The sequence below is a fragment of the Oncorhynchus mykiss genome, chromosome 16 (genome assembly GCF_013265735.2).
Source record: "Oncorhynchus mykiss isolate Arlee chromosome 16, USDA_OmykA_1.1, whole genome shotgun sequence".
Taxonomy (NCBI): domain Eukaryota; kingdom Metazoa; phylum Chordata; class Actinopteri; order Salmoniformes; family Salmonidae; genus Oncorhynchus; species Oncorhynchus mykiss.
Window position 1 is genome coordinate 34,993,959 of NC_048580.1, and position 20,852 is coordinate 35,014,810.

A 20,852-nucleotide genomic window follows, 5' to 3' on the forward strand; every position below is an offset into this window, starting at 1 on the left:
AATATAGAGCTGGCAGAATTTTCCATGCACCAGCAAGACAGAGAAGCTACGTTTGGTAAGACGAGGGGTGGGGGTGTGTGTCTTTTTGTCAATCACAGCTGGTGTGCGATGTCTAATATTAAAGAAGTCTCTAGGTATTGCTCACCTGAGGTAGAGTAACTTATGATAGGCTGTAGACCACACTATCTATATTATTTGTGGCTGTCTATTTACCACAGAAAAAGACGATGCTGTCACTAAGACAGCACTCAACCAACTGTATAAGGCTATAAGCAAACAAGAAAATGCACATCCAAAAACAGCGTTCCTAGTGGCCGGGGAGTTTAATGCAGGCAAACAAATCCATTTTACCTACATTTCTACCAGCATGTCACATTTCTAACCAGAGGATCACCTTTACTCCACACACAGAGATGCAAACAAAGCTCTCCCCCGCCCTCCATTGGGCAAATCTGACCATAATTATATCCTCCTGATTCTTGCTTACAAGCAAAAACTAAAACAGGAAGTACCAGTGACTCGCTCAATACGAAAGTGGTCAGATGACATGGGTGCTTCGCTACAGGACTGTTTTGCTAGCACAGCCTGGAATATGTTCCGGGATTCATCTAATGGCATTGAGGAGTATACCACCGGCTTCATCAATAGGTGCATCAACAACTTCCTCCCCACAGTGACCGTACGTACATATCCCAACCAGAAGCAGTGGATTACAGGCAACATCCGCATCGAGGTAAAGGCTAGAGCTGCCACTTTCAAGGAGCGGGAGACTAATCCGGACGCTTATAAGAAATCCTGCTATGCCCTCAGATGAACCATCAAACAAGCAAAGCGGCAATACAGTATTAAGATTGAAACATACTACACCAGCTCTGACGCTCGTCGGATGCGGCATGGCTTGAAAACTGTTACGGACTACAAAGGGAAACCCAGACGCTTCCCTGACCGATTCTATAATACCTACATGTTTCAAGGAGACCACCATAGTTCCTTTGCCCAAGAAAGCAAAAGCAACCTGCCTAAATGTTTACCGCCCGTAACACTCACGGTAGCCATGAAGTGCTTTGAAAGGCTGGTCATGCCTCACATCAACAGCATCCTCCTAGACCCACTCCAATTCGCATACCGCAACAACAGATGTCACAATCTCGAACACACTCCACACTGCCCTTTCTCACCTGGACAAAAGGAACACCTATGTGAGAATGCTGGGGCGGCAGGTAGCCTAGTGGTTAGAGCGTTGGACTAGTAACCAAAAGGTTGCAAAATCGAATCCCTGAGCTGACAAGGTAAAAATCTTTCATTGAGACAGCCTATAGGGAGGAGGTCAGAGACCTGGCAGTGTAGTGCCAGGACAACAACTTCTCCCTTAATGTGAGTAAGACAAAGGAGCTTATCGTGGACAACAGGCCCCCATTAACATCGACGGGGCTGTAGTGGAGCGGGTCGAGAGTCTCAAGTAGAGGTCGACCGATGGCATGGCCGATTTAATTAGGGCCGATTTCAAGTTTTCAGAACAATCGGTAATCAGCATTTTTGGACGCCAATTACATTGCATTCCGTGAGGAACCTACGTGGCAGGCTGACCACCTGTTACGTGAGTGTAGCAAGGAGCCAAGGTAAGCTGCTAGCTAGCATTAAACTGATTGTTTTTTATAAATCTTCACATAATCACTAGTTAACTACACATAGTTGATGATCTTACTAGGTTAACTAGCTTGTCCTGCATTGCATATAATCAATGCGGTGCCTGTTAATTTATCGAATCACAGCCTAATTCGTCAAATATGCTTTTTTCATGAATGCGCCTTTGTTAAATCACCCAATCGTTGCACGAATATACCTAACCATAAACATCAATGCCTTTCTTAAAATCAATACACAGAACTATATATTTTTTGAAACCTTCATATTTAGTTCAAAGAAATTAATGTTAGCAGGCAATATTAATTAGGGAAATTGTGTCACTTCTCTTGCGCAGAGTCAGGGTATATGCAACAGTTTGGGCAGCCTGGCTCGTTGCGAACTAATTTGCCAGAATTTTATATAATTATGACAAAACATTGAAGGTTGTGCAATGTAACAGCAATATTTAGACTTAGGGTTGCCACCTGTTGAATAAAATAAGGAACGGTTCCACATGTCACCAGGAATAAATGTTTTGTTTTCAATATGATAGTTTCCAGATTTGATCATATTAATGACCAAAGACTCGTATTTCTGTGTTTATTATATTCTAATTAAGTCTATGATTTGATATTTGATAGAGCAGTCTGACTGAGCAGCTCGTAAGCATTTATTCAAACTTTACTGCGTTTGCCAGCAGCTCTTAGCAATGCTTGATCACAGTGCTGTTTATGACTTCAAGCCTATCAACTCCTGAGATTAGGCTGGCAATACTAAAGTGCCTATTAGAACATCCAATAGTCAAAAAGGTATATGAAATACAAAATGGTATAGAGAGAAATAGTTGACACGTCATAATTCCTATAATAACTGCAACCTAATATTTCTTAACTGGGAATATTGAAGAACTGGGAATATTGAACCACCAGCTTTCATATGTTCTGAACAAGGAACTTAAACTTTAGCTTTTTTACATGGCACATATTGCACTTTTACTTTCCTCTCCAACACTGTTTTTGAATTATTTCAACCAAATTGGACATGTTTCATTATTTATTTGAGACTAAATAGATTTTCTGTATTATATTATGTTAAAAGAAGTGTTCATTGTTCATTCAGTATTGCTGTAATATATACAGTGCCTTGCGAAAGTAGTCGGCCCCCTTGAACTTTGGGACCTTTTGCCACATTTCAGGCTTCAAACATAAAGATATAAAACTGTATTTTTTTGTGAAGAATCAACAACAAGTGGGACACAATCATGAAGTGGAACGACATTTATTGGATATTTCAAACTTTTTTAACAAATCAAAAACTGAAAAATTGGGCGTGCAAAATTATTCAGCCCCCTTAAGTTAATACTTTGTAGCGCCACCTTTTGCTGCGATTACAGCTGTAAGTCGCTTGGGGTATGTTTCTATCAGTTTTGCACATCGAGAGACTGCATTTTTTTCCCATTCCTCCTTGCAAAACAGCTCGAGCTCAGTGAGGTTGGATGGAGAGCATTTGTGAACAGCAGTTTTCAGTTCTTTCCACAGATTCTCGATTGGATTCAGGTCTGGACTTTGACTTGGCCATTCTAACACCTGGATATGTTTATTTTTGAACCATTCCATTGTAGATTTTGCTTTATGTTTTGGATCATTTTCTTGTTGGAAGACAAATCTCCGTCCCAGTCTCAGGTCTTTTGCAGACTCCATCAGGTTTTCTTCCAGAATGGTCCTGTATTTGGCTCCATCCATCTTCCCATCAATTTTAACCATCTTCCCTGTCCCTGCTGAAGAAAAGCAGGCCCAAACCATGATGCTGCCACCACTATGTTTGACAGTGGGCATGGTGTGTTCAGGGTGATGAGCAGTGTTGCTTTTACGCCAAACATAACGTTTTGCATTGTTGCCAAAAAGTTCAATTTTGGTTTAATCTGACCAGAGCACCTTTTTCCACATGTTTGGTGTGTCTCCCAGGTGGCTTGTGGCAAACTTTAAACGACACTTTTTATGGATATCTTTAAGAAATGGCTTTCTTCTTGCCACTCTTCCATAAAGGCCAGATTTGTGCAATATACGACTGATTGTTGTCCTATGGACAAAGTCTCCCACCTCAGCTGTAGATCTCTGCAGTTCATCCAGAGTGATCATGGGCCTCTTGGCTGCATCTCTGATCAGTCTTCTCCTTGTATGAGCTGAAAGTTTAGAAGGACGGCCAGGTCTTGGTAGATTTGCAGTGGTCTGATACTCCTTCCATTTCAATATTATCGCTTGCACAGTGCTCCTTGGGATGTTTAAAGCTTGGGAAATCTTTTTCTATCCAAATCCGGCTTTAAACTTCTTTACAACAGTATCTCAGACCTGCCTGGTGTGTTCCTTGTTCTTCATGATGCTCTCTGCGCTTTTGACGGACCTCTGAGACTATCACAGTGCAGGTGCATTTATACGGAGACTTGATTACACACAGGTGGATTGTATTTATCATCATTAGTCATTTAGGTCAACATTGGATCATTCAGAGATCCTCACTGAACTTCTGGAGAGAGTTTGCTGCACTGAAAGTAAAGGGGCTGAATAATTTTGCACGCCCAATTTTTCAGTTTTTGATTTGTTAAAAAAGTTTGAAATATCCAATAAATATCGTTCCACTTCATGATTGTGTCCCACTTGTTGTTGATTCTTCACAAAAAAAATACAGTTTTATATCTTTATGTTTGAAGCCTGAAATGTGGCAAAAGGTCGCAAAGTTCAAGGGGGCCGAATACTTTCGCAAGGCACTAATATAAATATATATATATATATATATATATATATATATATATATATATATATATATATATATATATATATATATATATATATATATATATATATATATATATATATATATATATACACAAATCTGCTGATTAAAACAGTTTTTTTTTGGTCCTCCAATAATCGGTATCGGCGTTGAAAAATCATAAAATCGGTCGATCTCTAGATTCAAGTTCCTTGGTGTCCACATCACCAACAAACTAACATGGTCCAAACACACCAAGACAGTCGTGAAGAGGGCACGACAACACCTTTTCCCCCTTGGGAGACATCCAGGACCTATATACTAGGCGGTATCAGAGGAAAGCCCCAAAAAATTGTCATTGACTCCAGTCACCCAAGTCAGACTGTTTTCTCTGCTACTGCATGGCAAGTGGTACTGGAGCACCAAGTCTAGGACCAAAAGGCTCCCTAACAGCACAGCAAGTGGTACTGGAGCACCAAGTCTAGGAACAAAAGGCTCCCTAACAGCACAGCAAGTGGTACTGGAGCACCAAGTCTAGGACCAAAAGGCTCCCTAACAGCACAGCAAGTGGTACTGGAGCACCAAGTCTAGGACCAAAAGGCTCCCTATAACAGCTTCTACCCCCAAGCCAAAAGACTGCTGATCAATTAAATCAAATGGCCACCGAACTATTTACATTGATCACCCCACCCCCCATTTGTTTTTACACCGCTGCTACTCGCTGTTTATTATCTATGCATAGTCACTTCACCCCTATCTACATGTACAAATTACCTTGACTAAGCTGTACCCCTGCACATTTACTTGGTACCAGTACCCCCTGTTGTTATTTTATTTATTTACTTGTATTCCTTTACTTTTGTTTATTGGTAAATATTTTCTTAACTCTTTCTTGAACTGCACTGTTGGTTAAGGGCTTGTAAGTAAGCATTTCACGGTAAGGTCGACACGTTGTATTCGGCGCATGTGACAAATAAAGTTTGATTTGAATTTGATTGTTAGTTTGATAGGCCTGCCTCGAGGGACAATGAATAAGTTAGAGAAATTTGTACAGCAGAACTAGCTGTGTCCTTTGGTACAGGGGATATTATTTATTACAAATGCAATATGAATACCGCTAGATAAGTTTCCAAACAGTCGGTCACAAACATCACAGAGTTATGTTTAGATTCATCATCAAGCTCATGGCAGTGACAATGTCCTGATCAGCATATAACTTCACACTTTACCTTAGGCTCCTTCAGTCCATTATTAGGCAAACATTATTCCTTATAGTCCAAGGACCTTACATGTTCTGTTTAGAAACTAATTGGCTCTGGCAAAACTCCATCTAAACATTAATTGATTCTCATATTGCGGTACGGTTCTAGAACAAAGCCACATATGCTTTCATATCACATCAAAATTATTTAAAATGCTAAATACACACTTACTGTACACTGTTTTAATACAGTTGCAGCCGAGTGGTTGAGTGACAACACATTTGTGGTGTCAGTCTTCGGTTTACACACAGGTGTTTGGCGACACAGATAGCTAATTAGCACAGGTCGACTGTCTTTCATTTGTTTTCCGTAAACAAGCGCTGCAACATGGAACTGTGGCAGTGTGGGGACCCTATAAAAAAGGTGTAGTAATAAAACCTTTTATTGATTGTTGCTGATATGGAGGATATGTTCCTTCGGTTTCCAAAACCGTACCGCAAGTGATGAGTGTTAATGTTTAGAGCAAGTGTCGGGGATCTAAACAAACCTCCCCGGCCAGAAGATACTATCGTCAACAGGCGCTAAAGGTAGTTTGCGTGAATGGGTTAACTTTACCTAGGACTGCCTCCTTTGTCACAGTGATGGTGGCGTCGGCTTCTGACTCCACGCTTCCATCTGTAAGTTCCTCCCTGAATAGATAGAGAAACTCCAATATGTCAATAAGCCATAGACAAAGCTCAGTGAGTGTTAAATCAAAGACAATATGCAGCACCCCAGATGAGAGGGGACAGATACTATCAAGCGTACCACTACCAAAGACTTGACTATGTCCATCTTTGGTTGTGGTACGCTTGATTACAAACCTACTACCACCACTAGGGTTGACCTTTTGAATATATGTAACCTGATGAGGAACAACTCATCAAATAGTCTTATGTAACATAAGGCCAGTGGCGGCTGCTAAGAGGACGGCTCATAACGGCTGGAACAGAGCGAACAGAGTATCAAACACATGAAAAAAAATATGTATTTGATACAATTCCACTCATTCCGTTCCAGACATTACCATGAGCCCGTCCTCCCCAATTAAGGTGCCACCAACATCCTGTGGCATAGGGCTAAGGGGTATCACTGACTCAAAGTGACTGAGGTTTGTGTGTATGGTAAACACACAATTAACTCACTGTTTTAGGCTTTAATTACTTCCCTGATTGGTCTGGACTGTCATGGGACTTTCATCTCAATGTGTGTGTACCACCACTCACCCTGCCTGGGTCAGCTCTGTAGCCACCAGCACAGTCTTCACCACCTCTGCAGCCGAGCCCTCCCCTGCTCCATCCGGCGTTGTCACGACTACCACCTCCTCCACATTAACATTGACCTCAGATGATGCCATGGGGAGGGGGAGGGGGGGGGGGTGAGGTCTCACTGAGCAAAACAGACACAGTTCTGTGCTAATGATGAAATTTGACATTCCAGAGCACATCTCCCTTCAATGTCTTTTAGGCTGGTTTAGCTTGTATGATATATGGGGTGGGCTATTATTAGTAATGGAAAGAAGTGTACTAGGTCTCTTCACTATGGCTACCACCAACTGGCCTTTCAGGGGTGATTGATCATACTTCTGCCTAGGCCGCCATTTGGCAATGTAAGCTAGTTAGTAGGGATGTAACTATTCAACAATACACGTCAGTCCCTGGTTCAAATGTTTAAGATATGAGTGCATCAGTCTGCAGTCCCCGAACAGATCTAAAAATGTAGCATGCGTCGGTCAGAAATCACCAGTTCACAAAATAATTCTCATTAGGCACTTTTGTAACCATCCAAAAATACCTAGTCTTTTGTGACAACTGATGCATTTTCTCCTTCAGCGTCGAACTGAGCATGTAACTGTGCTGACAGTCATTGATCAATAAGTCATTTTGCATTCCAAACAATCCCAAGCAATATCAGTTGCCTAGTTAAACTGTGTACTGTACGCTCCACTGACCAACAAGAGGTAGGCTGTGCGTCCCCTTGAGCAATTCAAAATGTTTGTAAAATGGCTTGCGCAATATTAGGCTTTATTAGTTGAGTGACAACCAATGCAATTTGTTAGGCTATTATCAAATGCACTGTTAGTGTTTTAGCAGAATAAAGAATATCCTAAGCAACCTTCTGATCGGGGCTTAGTTTAGTTTTGCTTTAAACCATAAAGATGGGCAACTTTGATGGGGGTGGGGGCACGAAAAAATCTGAACTCAATATGAGGGGCTGCAGTTGCTCACAAGTCTATCTGAGTGAGACCGACTAACAAAATTGGTGGCCCCCCGGCCTGTTTTCGGCCATGATAACAAGCTTATAGCTGGCCACTAAACTAACTTAGCAATAAATAATCAAATGTTGCTGACATGGGCTAATTGAGAGAAAGAGAGAAACTGCTAATGCACAATGTCATGACGTTGGCCTGGGGGTAGGTTTATGACAGTCATAAATATATCTCGCCCCCTTTTTCCTCTCTCTACCCTACTGATGTGACATTTGAAAATCCCTTGGTTAACATAGAGATTCTGGGAACATCAGAAGGTGGGGGAAAATGAACCATATTTTGGTAATCCGACCAGTTGAACATATGAGTTGGTACTTAGTGAATAGGATGTCAGTTCGGTTGTCATCTGAGACATTCTCATCAATGATAGGATAACAAACTCTACAGTGGAAAGTCTACACATTATGGTTATCAGATTCACATGGAATTGTTGTGTAATTTAAATGTTTGAATATAAAATTGGTGAAAAGATTCAATGTAATTTTAGCTTCCAAATGAGAGATTTGGGTTTTCATAAGGTTAGGGCTCTGCTCAATCAGTGACCCGCCCTGTGAAGAGACATGAAACTATGAAACACACCCTTCTCTCCCTCCACTATATAAAAGCCTTGACGAAAATGTAACCTCCTGTTCCGGGTACATTAGGATGACGATCCGATGTCAGAAGGGTTCAGATAATAACTACAGAATGAAGCCAACCTCAGCGTGAGCTTTGGTTGCGAATGGTATGAACTTTGAACTCTTATTCGCTACAGAAGTGATACCTCCTAGCCGTTGAGTTAGTAGCGGCTGCTGTAAACGTGGGCTAGGAGAGGACAGACAGAGTATCCTGCCTACCACACAACGACAACACTACAACGTTTCCCGTTCACCACCAGAGACACTCTTCAAAGGATGGAAGAACTCTTGGGCAACTGGGCCTTCCATCTACCACCAACCTATTGAAGCGCAGCTCAGAGTAAATATTCATTGCATTTTCCTTTTCCAAATGGGCAGTAATTTAGAATGCATAAGATACTGTATTTACTATAGAGACGTCGCTTCTCCCTTTGTTCTTCAGTCTTTCCGCTCTTTCACTTAAACCCAACCCCCCTTTTCTTTGTGTAACCAGCTGTCATATCTGTTCCGTCCACTAGGGACATTTTCCTTTGACGTAATTTGTAATCAAGGTATGATTCATTCTGTGTGATTAATTAGGTATTTAGTAAATAAATAATTAAACCCAATTGTATTGCTCAATTTAACTTGTTAGCCAGGTTTCGTGAAGATAACCAAGAATTTACAACTTTCAGATGAGACTAAAACAAGGTGACGATTAATATTGACTGCTATTGATGTAAAACATTACTAGGTCTTTAAGAGTTTATTCGGAAGAAAACAGCTCTATAAATATTATTTCGTGGTGCCCTGACTTTCTAGGAAATTACATTTACATGATTAGCTCAATCAGATAATATTAATTACAGAGAAAGGATTTCATATAATAGCATGACATATCACTTAATCCGGCATAGCCAAAGACATGACAACAACCCAATTTAGAATTTGCATATTTTACTTTTCTAACTCGCAACAGTAAGTTAAGACTCCGACTGTTCCTAAATAAATAAATAAATAAATATTTGTGGAAATTTATCCGAGGGCTTTCAAAAAAGGGGACCATTTGCCCGTCCCTGCTTTAAACAATCAGTGTATATGTTATTTTTTCTATATACAGGGTAAAGTTGATCATTTCATAACGAGGACAGCAATCACTTCTGCTAGCACGGTAAAAGCAAGAGAAAAGTTAACTCCGTAAAAACTTCCAAACGGTCTAAACCAGGGGTGTCAAACTCAGTTTGACCAGGGCCTAGTGTCTGCTGGTTTTATTTTCTTCCTTTCAACTAGACAACCAGTGGGGGGAAGTTTCTTACTTAACAGTGGCCTTAATTCATCAATCAAGTACAAGCAAGGGAAAACCCGCCTGCACTCGGCCCTCCGTGGAACGAGATTGACACATGGTCTAAACCATTTGATTTTGAGACTGGATGAAATCGAAAGTTGTGCTACACACACAAAATATAAAAGTGCAACAATTTCAAAGATTTTACTGAGTTACAGTTCATATAAGGAAATCAGTTAACTGAAATAAATTAATTAGGCCCTAATCTACGGTTTTCACGTGACTGGGAATACAGATACTTTAAAATTATTATTAAAAAAATATATAAATAAACGGGCCTCAGGAACTCGTCACGGTATCTTTCTGTGCATTCAAAATTGCCATCAATAGAATACAATTGTGTTGATTGTCCGTAGCTTATGACTTCCCATACCATAACCAAACCGTCAATGGAGCACTGTTTACAACGTTGACATCAGCAAACCGCTCGCCCACACAACGCCATACACCTGATCTGCGGTTCGGAGGCCAGTTGGACATACTGCCAAATTCTCTAAAATGACATTGGAGGCAGCTTATGGTAGAGAAATGAACAGTCAATTCTGGCAACAGCTCTGGACCTTCCTGCAGTAAGCATGCCAATTGCACACTTGCACAAAACTTGAGACATCTGCAGCACTGTGTAACAAAATTGCACATTTTAGAGCTCTCAGGTGAAGAAATGCTCACTAACAGGATTTACATTTCTGCACAAAATTAGAGAAATAAGCTTTTTCTGCATATGGAACATTTTTGGGATCTGTTATTTCAGCTCATTAAATATGGGACCAAAACTTTAAATTATAAACGCAAAATGTTTGTTCTGTGTATATTCATTGGCTACGTCAAAGCTCATTTTTGAAGATAAATATTGACACATTGCTAGCTCAAAAACACTGAATCTGCAAAAAATTGCTAATTAATTAGTGGCTCAGCTCAGGTGTCTACATCAGAGGTTCCCAAAAACGTTTGGCCCACAATAGGCCTGGGCCGTATACCATAAACCAATACTGATGCACGGACCAGTTTAGGATTTTACTTGACCTTTTATAAAATGGTATTTGAATGTTTTATTTTTTAATGTGATGAATGTGTCCATTTTTATAGTTGACTTCGCTACTTGAGTCAACCCTCTCCGCTCTCGCTATATGCCGCTTTTCACACAGAACTATCCCCGCTTCGTCACTCAAGGAACGCATTTGTTGTTCCTCCTTGTGTTCAGTCTCTGCAGCACGTATTTTCTTATGTTGGCCCTAAATCTCGCTAGCCGCTAATGCTAATCACTAGCTAGCTAATAAATTTACTAAATCAGAGCAAACGTAAATAGCTATACAGCCTAAGGCTATTTCAGTGATGGTATAGACCTACCACTGCATGTTTTATGTGCAACAGTATCTTCTAAATCAAAAGAATAGGCAAAGCAAGAATATGTTAGCTACATGAAGTAGCTAAGAGAAACAATCCAATGTAGCCAAAGATTATAGGTCCTCTAGGAAACACTTGTCAACACTTTGTTTCCTACCCTGTCACAATAACTCCTACCTGGCACTGTATTCAAAGTGCCCACTATTATACTACAGAATTAGAATAATCATTCTATTTCCATGATTCCAACAGTCCACCCAAGTGAACACAATCACAACATTATGGTTAAAAATAAGGCCTAGATTATTTGATCATATTGTACAGCCCTGTGTGGCAGTGTGGAAATGACTTCAAAAAAAAGTATAGGGCCTCCCGGGTGGCACAGTGGTTAAGGGCGCTGTACTGCAGCGCCAGCTGTGCCATCAGAGACTCTGGGTTCGCGCCCAGGCTCTGTCATGATCGGCCGCGACCGGGAGGTCCGTGGGGCGACGCACAATTGGCCTAACGTCGCCCGGGTTAGGGAGGGCTTGGCCGGTAGGGATGTCCTTGTCTCATCGCGCACCAGCGACTCCTGTGGCATGCCGGGCGCAGGGCAACCAAGGTTGCCAGGTGCACGGGATTTCCTCCGGCACATTGGTGCGACTGGCTTCTGGGTTGGATGCGCGCTGTGTTAACTTCTTCGATATAGGGGGCGCTCTTTTAATTTTTGGATAAAAAAACGTTCCCGTTTTAAAACAAGATATCTTGTCACGAAAAGATGCTCGACTATGCATATAATTGACAGCTTTGGAAAGAAAACACTGACATTTCCAAAACTGCAAAGATATTGTCTGTGAGTGCCACAGAACTAATGCTACAGGCGAAACCAAGATGAAATTTCATACAGGAAGTGCCCCAGATTTTGAATGCGCTGTGTTCCAATGTCTCCTTATATGGCTGTGAATGCGCCAGGAATGAGCCTACACTTTCTGTCGTTTCCCCAAGGTGTCTGCAGCATTGTGACGTATTTGTAGGCATATCATTGGAAGATTGACCATAAGAGACTACATTTACCAGGTGCCCGCTTGGTGTCCTCTGTCGAAATTATTGCGTAATCTCCAGCTGCGTGCATTTTTCCATTTGGTTCAGAGGAGAAACCAAACTGCCACGAATGATTTATCATCGAATAGATATGTGAAAAACACCTTGAGGGTTGATTCTAAACAACGTTTGCCATGTTTCTGTCGATATTATGGAGTTAATTTGGAAAAAAGTTTGGCGTTGTAATGACTGAATTTTTTCTTTTTTTTCTTAGCCAAACGTGATGAACAAAACGGAGCGATTTCTCCTACACAAATAATATTTTTGGAAAAACTGAACATTTGCTATCTAACTGAGAGTCTCCTCATTGAAAACATCCGAAGTTCTTCAAAGGTAAATTATTTTATTTGAATGCTTTTCTTGAAAATGTTGCCTGCTGAATGCTAGGCTTAATGCTATGCTAGCTATCAATACTCTTACACAAATGCTTGTGTAGCTATGGTTGAAAAGCATATTTTGAAAATCTGAGATGACAGTGTTGTTAACAAAAGGCGAAGCTTGTGAGCCAATATATTTATTTCATTTCATTTGCGATTATCATGAATAGTTAACGTTGCGTTATGCTAATGAGCTTGAGGCTATGATTACGCTCCCGGATACAGGATTGCTCGACGCTAGAGGTTAAGAAGCAATGCGGCTTGGTTGGTTTGTGTATCGGAGGACGCATGACTTTCAACCTTCGTCTCTCCTGAGCCCGTACGGGAGTTGTAGCGATGAGACAAGATAGTAGCTACTAAAAACAATTGGATGCCACGTAATTGGGGAGAAAAAGGGGTAAAATTCAACAATAAATAAATACAAAAATAAAATAAAGTATAGGAAACGAAGAAATTGATAAATGCTGAAAGTTATTTAAAGAATCAGAATGGAGAAAGACCCATTGAAATCACCTAGAATGTATGTCTTGCCACCCTAGAGTCACGCACTACTCAAAGCGTAGTTAAAACTTATATTATTCAAAAACATAAAAACAATTTTGATATCTGAACATTCTCACGTCCCCAACCATTATTTAAGATCCAATATTTACTTTATTTGGGGCCATGGCAGTCAATTGAAAAACATCCTAACAGTATGTCTCTTAACTCACCATCACATACTTTTAAATGTGTGGCTATGACAGTCAATTTGATAAACATCCTAATAGTATGTTTCTTTTAACAGTTTAGTCTGACATAATGCATCATAACTCACCACCACTAATGAGACGGCTGTGCTTGATGCATGTCGCATCGGAGATTCTCAAAGTTAGGGGGCCTGGCTGACAGTGCGCAGCTCATCGCTGCCGTCACATTCAACCTGGATTGATATTTGTTTTTAAATGCAGACGAGAGCACCGAGTCCTTTCAAGACAACTGGGCACTCTGAAAATTACGAGGCCAAATCATGACATCTGATCTTCAGGTTGGAAAGTCAGAGCTCTAGAAAGAGGCCCGAGTTCCCGGGTTGGAATTCTGAGTTGGATGACAGTTCAAAACGGCGGGGTATTCCCTTTGTGGCAGGAACCAAAACTCCTCTGTAGTGACCCATGAATGCATTCGGTCACATGACAGCTCAATCAGCTGTTTGATTTGACTTACTGGCATGTCAACTGGGCCAGGATCACAGTCAAACAGAAATAATTACTTATTCTGAATCCACTAATTCAGTCACTCACCTGTAGAATGTTTTTGTATTTAACCTGCATGCTTGCGTTTAGTTTCCCCAAATATGTACAGTACCAGCCAAAAGTTGACTCACCTACTCATTCAAGTGTTTTTTTTTTTTTTACTATTTTCTACATTGTACATTCTATTTGACCAAGACGGAGAGTAATGAGTACTGCATCAGATTATCTGGCCTCCACAATCTCCAGATCTCAACGCAATTGAGATGGTTTGAGATGGAGTTGGACCACAGAGTGAAGGAAAAACAGCCAAGTGTTCAGCATGTGGGAACTCCTTCAAGACTGTTGGAAAAGCATTCCACTATCATTGTTGAAAAACAAATGTTAGTGGGACTAAGCGCAAACCAGATGGGATGACATTTTGCTGCAGAATGCTGTGGTTGCCATGCTGGTTGTGCCTCGAATTCGAAATAAATCAATGACAGTGTCACCAGCAAAGTACCCCCACACCATCACACCACCTCCTCCATGCTTCACGGTGGCAACCACACATGCGGAGATCATCGATTCACCTACTCTGCATCTCACAAAGAAACAGCTTTTGGAAGAAAGAAATATGACTCAGACCAAAAGGACACATTTCCACCGGTCTAAAGTCCATTGCGCGTGTTTCTTGGCCCAAGCAAGTCTCTTCTTATTATTGGTGTCCTTCAGTAGTGGTTTCTTTACAGCAATTCAACCATGATGGCCTGATTCACACAGTCTCCTCTGAACAGTTGATATTGATGTCTGTTACTTGTACTCTGAAGAATTAATTTGAAATACAATCTAAGGTGCAGTTAATTGCCAATTTCTGACGCTGGTAACAGTTATCATATCGCTTGATGGTTTTTGCAACTGCACTTGTAGAAACTTTCAAAGTTCTTGGAATTTTCCGGATTGACTGACCATGTCTTAAAGTAATGTTGCTTCTCTTTGCTTATGTGAACTGTTATTGCCCTAATATGGACTTTGTCTTTTACCAAATTGGTCTATCTTCTGTAAACCACCCCTACCTTGTCACAACACAACTGATTGGCTCAAAACGCATTAAAGAAAGAAATCCCACAAATTAACGAGGCACACCTGTTCATTGAAATGCATTCCAGGTGACACCTCATGAAGCTGGTTGAGAGAATGCCAAGAGTGTGCAAAGCAGTCAAGGCAAAGGGTGGCTACTTTGAAGAATCTCAAATATAAAAATACATTTTAATTTGTTTAACACTTTTTTGGTTACTACATGATTCAATGTGTTATTTCATAGTTGATGTCTTCACTATTATTCTACAATGGAGAAAATAGTAAAACATAAAAGAAAAACCCTTGAATAAGTAGGTGTCCAAACTTGACTGGTATATATATATACACACTGCTCAAAAAAATAAAGGGAACACTAAAATAACACATCCTAGATCTGAATGAATGAAATATTCTTATTAAATACTTTTTTCTTTACATAGTTGAATGTGCTGACAACAAAAATCACACAATTTTTCAATGGAAATCAAATGTATCAACCCATGGTCTGGATTTGGAGTCACACTCAAAATTAAAGTGGAAAACCACACTACAGGCTGATCCAACTTTGATGTAATGTCCTTAAAACAAGCCAAAATGAGGCTCAGTAGTGTGTGTGGCCTCCACGTGCCTGTATGACCTCCCTACATCGCCTGGGCATGCTCCTGATGGACCAACTCCTGGACAGTCTGTGATGCAAAATGGCATTGGTGGATGGAGCGAGACATGATGTCCCAAATGTGCTCAATTGGATTCAGGTCTGGGGAACGGGCGGGCCAGTCCATAGCATCAATGCCTTCCTCTTGCGGGAACTGCTGACACACTCCAGCCACATGAGGTCTAGCATTGTCTTGCATTAGGAGGAACCCAGGGCCAACCGCACCAGCATATGGTCTCACAAGAGGTCTGAGGATCTCATCTCGGTACCTAATGGCAGTCAGGCTACCTCTGTCGAGCACATGGAGGGCTGTGCGGCCCCCCAAAGAAATGCCACCCCACACCATGACTGACCCACCGCCAAACCGGTCATGCTGGAGGATTTTTTTTTATTTTTATTTTTTATTTCACCTTTATTTAACCAGGTAGGCTAGTTGAGAACAAGTTCTCATTTGCAACTGCGACCTGGCCAAGATAAGGCATAGCAGTGTGAACAGACAACACAGAGTTACACATGGAGTAAACAATTAACAAGTCAATAACACAGTAGAAAAAAAGGGGAGTCTATATATACATTGTGTGCAAAAGGCATGAGGTAGGCAAATAATTACAATTATGCAGATTAACACTGGAGTGATAAATGATCAGATGGTTATGTACAGGTAGAGATATTGGTGTGCAAAAGAGCAGAAAAATAAAAATAAATAAATAAAAACAGTATGGGGGTGAGGTAGGTGAAAATGGGTGGGCTATTTACCAATAGACTATGTACAGCTGCAGCGATCGGTTAGCTGCTCAGATAGCAGATGTTTGAAGTTGGTGAGGGAGATAAAAGTCTCCAACTTCAGCGATTTTTGCAATTCGTTCCAGTCACAGGCAGCAGAGAACTGGAACGAAAGGCGGCCAAATGAGGTGTTGGCTTTAGGGATGATCAGTGAGATACACCTGCTGGAGCGCGTGCTACGGATGGGTGTTGCCATCGTAACCAGTGAACTGAGATAAGGCGGAGCTTTACCTAGCATGGACTTGTAGATGACCTGGAGCCAGTGGGTCTGGCGACGAATATGTAGCGAGGGCCAGCCGACTAGAGCATACAAGTCGCAGTGGTGGGTGGTATAAGGTGCTTTAGTGACAAAACGGATGGCACTGGCTGTTGCAGGCAGCAGAACATTCTCCACGGCGTGGAGCGCTGTCTGGAGAGCTGTCAGAGTGACCATCGGGTTCTTGGTCACCTCCCTGACCAAGGCCCTTCTCCCCAGATTGCTCAGTTTGCCCAGGCGGCCAGCTCTAGGAAGTCTTGGTGGTTCCAAACTTCTGATGGAGGCCACTGTGTTCTTGAGGATCTTCAATGTTGCAGACATTTTTTGGTACCCTTCTCCAGATCTGTGCCTCGACACAATTCTATCTCTGAGCTCTACGGGCAACTCCTTTGACCGGTTTTTGCTCTGACATGCAATGTCAACTGGGGGACCTTATATAGACAGGTGTGCCTTTCTAAATCATGTCCAATCAATTGAATTTACCACAGGTGGACTCCAATCAAGTTGTAGAACTATCTCAAGGATCATCAATGGGTCTGAATACTTCTGTAAATAAGGTATTCATTTTTTAGATTTAATTCATTTGCAAAAATGTCCTAAATAACTTTTATTATGGGGTAGTGTGTGTATATTGATAAGGCCATTTTATTTAAATCTGTTTTCGAAAAAAACTGACCAGACCGCACGCCAGACGTCTGCCATCGTGCGCATGTTGATTTTGTCCCCCCACACCAGACGCAATCAGGACAAGCAGTTTGAAATATCAAAACAAACTCTGAACCAACTATAAACATTTTGGGACAGGTCAAAAAGCATTAAACATTTATGGCAATTTAGATAGATAGCTTGCTGTTGCTAGCTAATTTGTCCTGGGATATAAACATTGGGTTGTTATTTTACCTGAAATGCACAAGGTCCTCTATTCTGACAATTAATCCACAGATAACTTTTACCCTTTTAAGTTTCTAGTAATCTCTCCTCCTTCAGGCTTCTGACTTTAAATGGCGGTTTGCAACCAACTTTAAGCTGCATTACCACTACCGACTGGAGTGTGGACCTCAGTTCATCTTTCATTCACCCATGTGGGTATATGCTCCTAAAAACCAACGAGGAGATGGTATATACTCCTAAAAACCCACATGTCAATGAGGAGATGGGAGAGGCAGGACTTGCCAAGTTCTATTTTAGCACCTGACTATGCAGACGCTCGCACGCAGTGTGTGTGCAATGATTGCATGACATGTTTGTGTACATTTTTTACTACGCTCGCACACTCAACCTGTGCAGTCCGGTCAACACGTACGGCTGTAACGTAAAAAAAATGTGGAAAAAGGGAAGGGGTGTGAATACTATCTGAATGCACTGTAATCATGTAACGGATGTGAAACGGCTAGCTTAGTTAGCGGTGCACGCTAAATAGCGTTTCAATCGGTGACGTCACTTGCTCTGAGACCTTGAAGTAGTAGTTCCCCTTGCTCTGCAAGGGCCGCGGCTTTTGTGGAGCGATGGGTAACGATGCTTCGAGGGTGACTGTTGTTGATGTGTGCAGAGGGTCCCTGGTTCACGCCCGGGTATGTGCGAGGGGACGGTTTAAAGTTATACTGTTACAGACACACACACAAAAGTATGTGGACACCGCTTCAAATTAGCAGATTTGGCTATTTCAGCCACACCCATTGCTGACAGGTGTAAAAAACAAAACAAAAAAAACACAGCCATGCTATCTCCATAGACAAACATTGGCAGTAGAATGGCCCATACTGAAGAGCTCAGTGACTATCAACGTGGCACTGTCATAGGATGTCACTTAACACTACAGCATACAATGACATTCTAGACAATTCTGTGCTTCCAACTTTTTGGGGGAGGCCCTTTCCTATTTCAGCAAGACAATGCCCTCGTGGACATAGCAAGATCCATAGAGAAATGGTTGGTCGAGATCGGTGTGGAAGAACTTGACTGGATTGCACTGAGCCCTGACCTCAACCACAATGCGTCACCGGAGGCAAACTAACTGCCCTCCATGACACCTACAGCACCCAACGTCACAGGAAGGCCAAAAGGATCATCAAGGACAACAATCACCCAAGCCACTGCCTGTTCACCCCGCTATCACCCAGAAGGCGAGGTCAGTACAGGTGCATCAAAGCTGGGACCGAGAGACTGAAAAACAGCTTATATCTTAAGGCCATCAGACTGCTAAACAGCAATCATTTAATAAACGGGTCACTAGTCACTTGAAACAATGACACTTTAAATAATGTTTACATATCTTACATTACTCATATGTATATACTGTATTTTATACGGCCATCGTTCATCCATATATGTACATATTCTCATTCACCCCTTTGTATTTGTGTATTAGGTAGTTGTTGGGGAATTGTTGGATAACTTGTTAGATATTACTGCACTGTCGTAACTAGAAACACAAGCATTTCGCTACACTCGCATTACCATCTGCTAACAATGTAAGTGTGACAAATAACATTTGATGAAACACCTTTGGGATGAATTGGCTGAGCCAGAATCGTCTTGAAAGGGAAATATGCACATGCCTACTAAGTAGTTAGGGATGAATATTATGTAGAGGGCCTGACCAACAAACTAAGACATTTGGAATCAACGCTATTGAACTAACTAGATGTTACATATAACGTTAGTTCTTCTCGTTGCAGTTTTTGTGCTGTAGCTACAACATTATTCATGGTATAAGAAGCTAGTTGGGTGGCTAAATTTAGCATGTCAAGCCAGGCCCAAACAAGGCATAGAGATACTTGTTGTACTATGGCTATGGCGCACTAGCTGGATAGTTCACTAAATTAGCGGATCCATACACTGACATTTCATTTTAAGCTGAGCTTCACAGTGAACGCACAGCGAGCCAAAGCCAGCGATCTACGCCGTGGGGATGAAATAACGTAGCACGTTACGACGGCCCGACCGAAGCGTCCAGTGTTTACGTTCTGCTGCGTCGTGAGGAGCAGTTGCTTACTAACAACAGAGGCACACATATGCCTGTTTTATAGTACTGTAAAACTTGCTCGTCTTACCTTTTTCGGAAATGGCTGCCGTTATAGTGGTCAAGAATAACGCTAACGTTGCTCAAAGTTCACGAGCGTAGGTTATGCGCAGTGGATGGTTACGTGAGCCAGATGTTTCACCGAATGTATAAAGCTGAAGCATCCGGTTGACGGTTCCACTCACCACCAAATATGGTAAGGAGAGGAAGCCCAGTGTCCGGCAGTTGGAGAAGATGGCGCGAGATTGAACTGGGCTGACGAACGTTCTGCTGATTTTCTTATTGAAGAAAAGTCCGATCTGAATAAATGTTTTTGTTCCCAAATCTAAAATATGTTACGAACAAAGTGCATTATGTTCTGTATACGTGACCCTTTGCCAAAGAAAACAAAAATGGCGTTGTTTACAAGAAGTGGACGAGCAAATTGAGTTATTGCACACGTGCACTTCACCGTAGTGATGGACATTCCGGATGTTTTCAGTGAGCAGGCTCATTTGGCTCAGCTCTCCATAAACAGCCTGCTCTTTTGGCTCCCAAACGGCTCTTTAAAAAAAATATGTTTAGTATTTTTTCAAATCAAACAGTTTGCGATAGTTTGACTAGGATTGGTGTTAAAACAATTATAATTAAATTATTAAATGAAATCATACTCTACGTTAACCACAATGTATTTAAAAATGCATTTGTTTGTTATGAAAAATAATGCTATTAAACATTTGCATTTAAAGTATAACTTTTTAATGTATATAAATAAAGTGCATATAAATCTAGCGATTCAAAATGAATACAATCTGAACAGCATAATAGATTATTGCACCATATCAAAGAAAAAATAAATAACCATTTGCAAAACTGCAGCTTCCCACAAATTGAAATAAATGTAAAAAAGAAGGATGCTATTACACTTTTTTATTTTTGTTATTTCACCTTTATTTAACCAGGTAGGCCAGTTGAGAACAAGTTCTCATTTACAACTGCGACCTGGCCAAGATAGAGCAAAGCAGTGCGACACAAACAACAACACAGAGTTACACATGGAATAAACAAACGTATAGTCAATGACACAATAGAAAAAAACATCTATATACAGTGTGTGCAAATGTAGTAGCCTCACCCCCTCTAACTGGTTGAAATAATGGCGACAATGTCGTTCACTATGGCCCTGTCCTTCCGGAGTCTGAGCCAGCAACCTGTGCACAGC

General features: G+C 41.2%; 1 protein-coding gene across 6 annotated transcripts in view; it reads right to left on the minus strand.

Annotated features, from left to right (window-relative positions):
• The window catches only part of LOC110491860 (glucocorticoid modulatory element-binding protein 2), a 32,016-nt gene extending 11,986 nt beyond the window's left edge, over positions 1–20,030 (minus strand). For 2 of the 6 annotated variants that reach the window (XR_005036509.1, XM_021565675.2), the window contains exons 1-2: positions 6,863–8,327; positions 6,213–6,286 (exon numbers count right to left, since the gene is read on the minus strand). Coding sequence is in view for 2 of the 6 variants with exons in the window: in XM_021565675.2 (XP_021421350.2) it covers positions 6,213–6,286; positions 6,863–7,083 (295 nt within the window). In the remaining 4 variants the exon portion in view is untranslated. Of the gene's footprint in view, positions 1–6,212; positions 6,287–6,862; positions 8,328–19,682 lie in introns of those variants that run through there. The other 4 variants (XM_021565676.2, XM_021565678.2, XM_021565677.2 and 1 more) reach the window with 4 other exon arrangements.
• Positions 20,031–20,852: the final 822 nt, after the last annotated feature.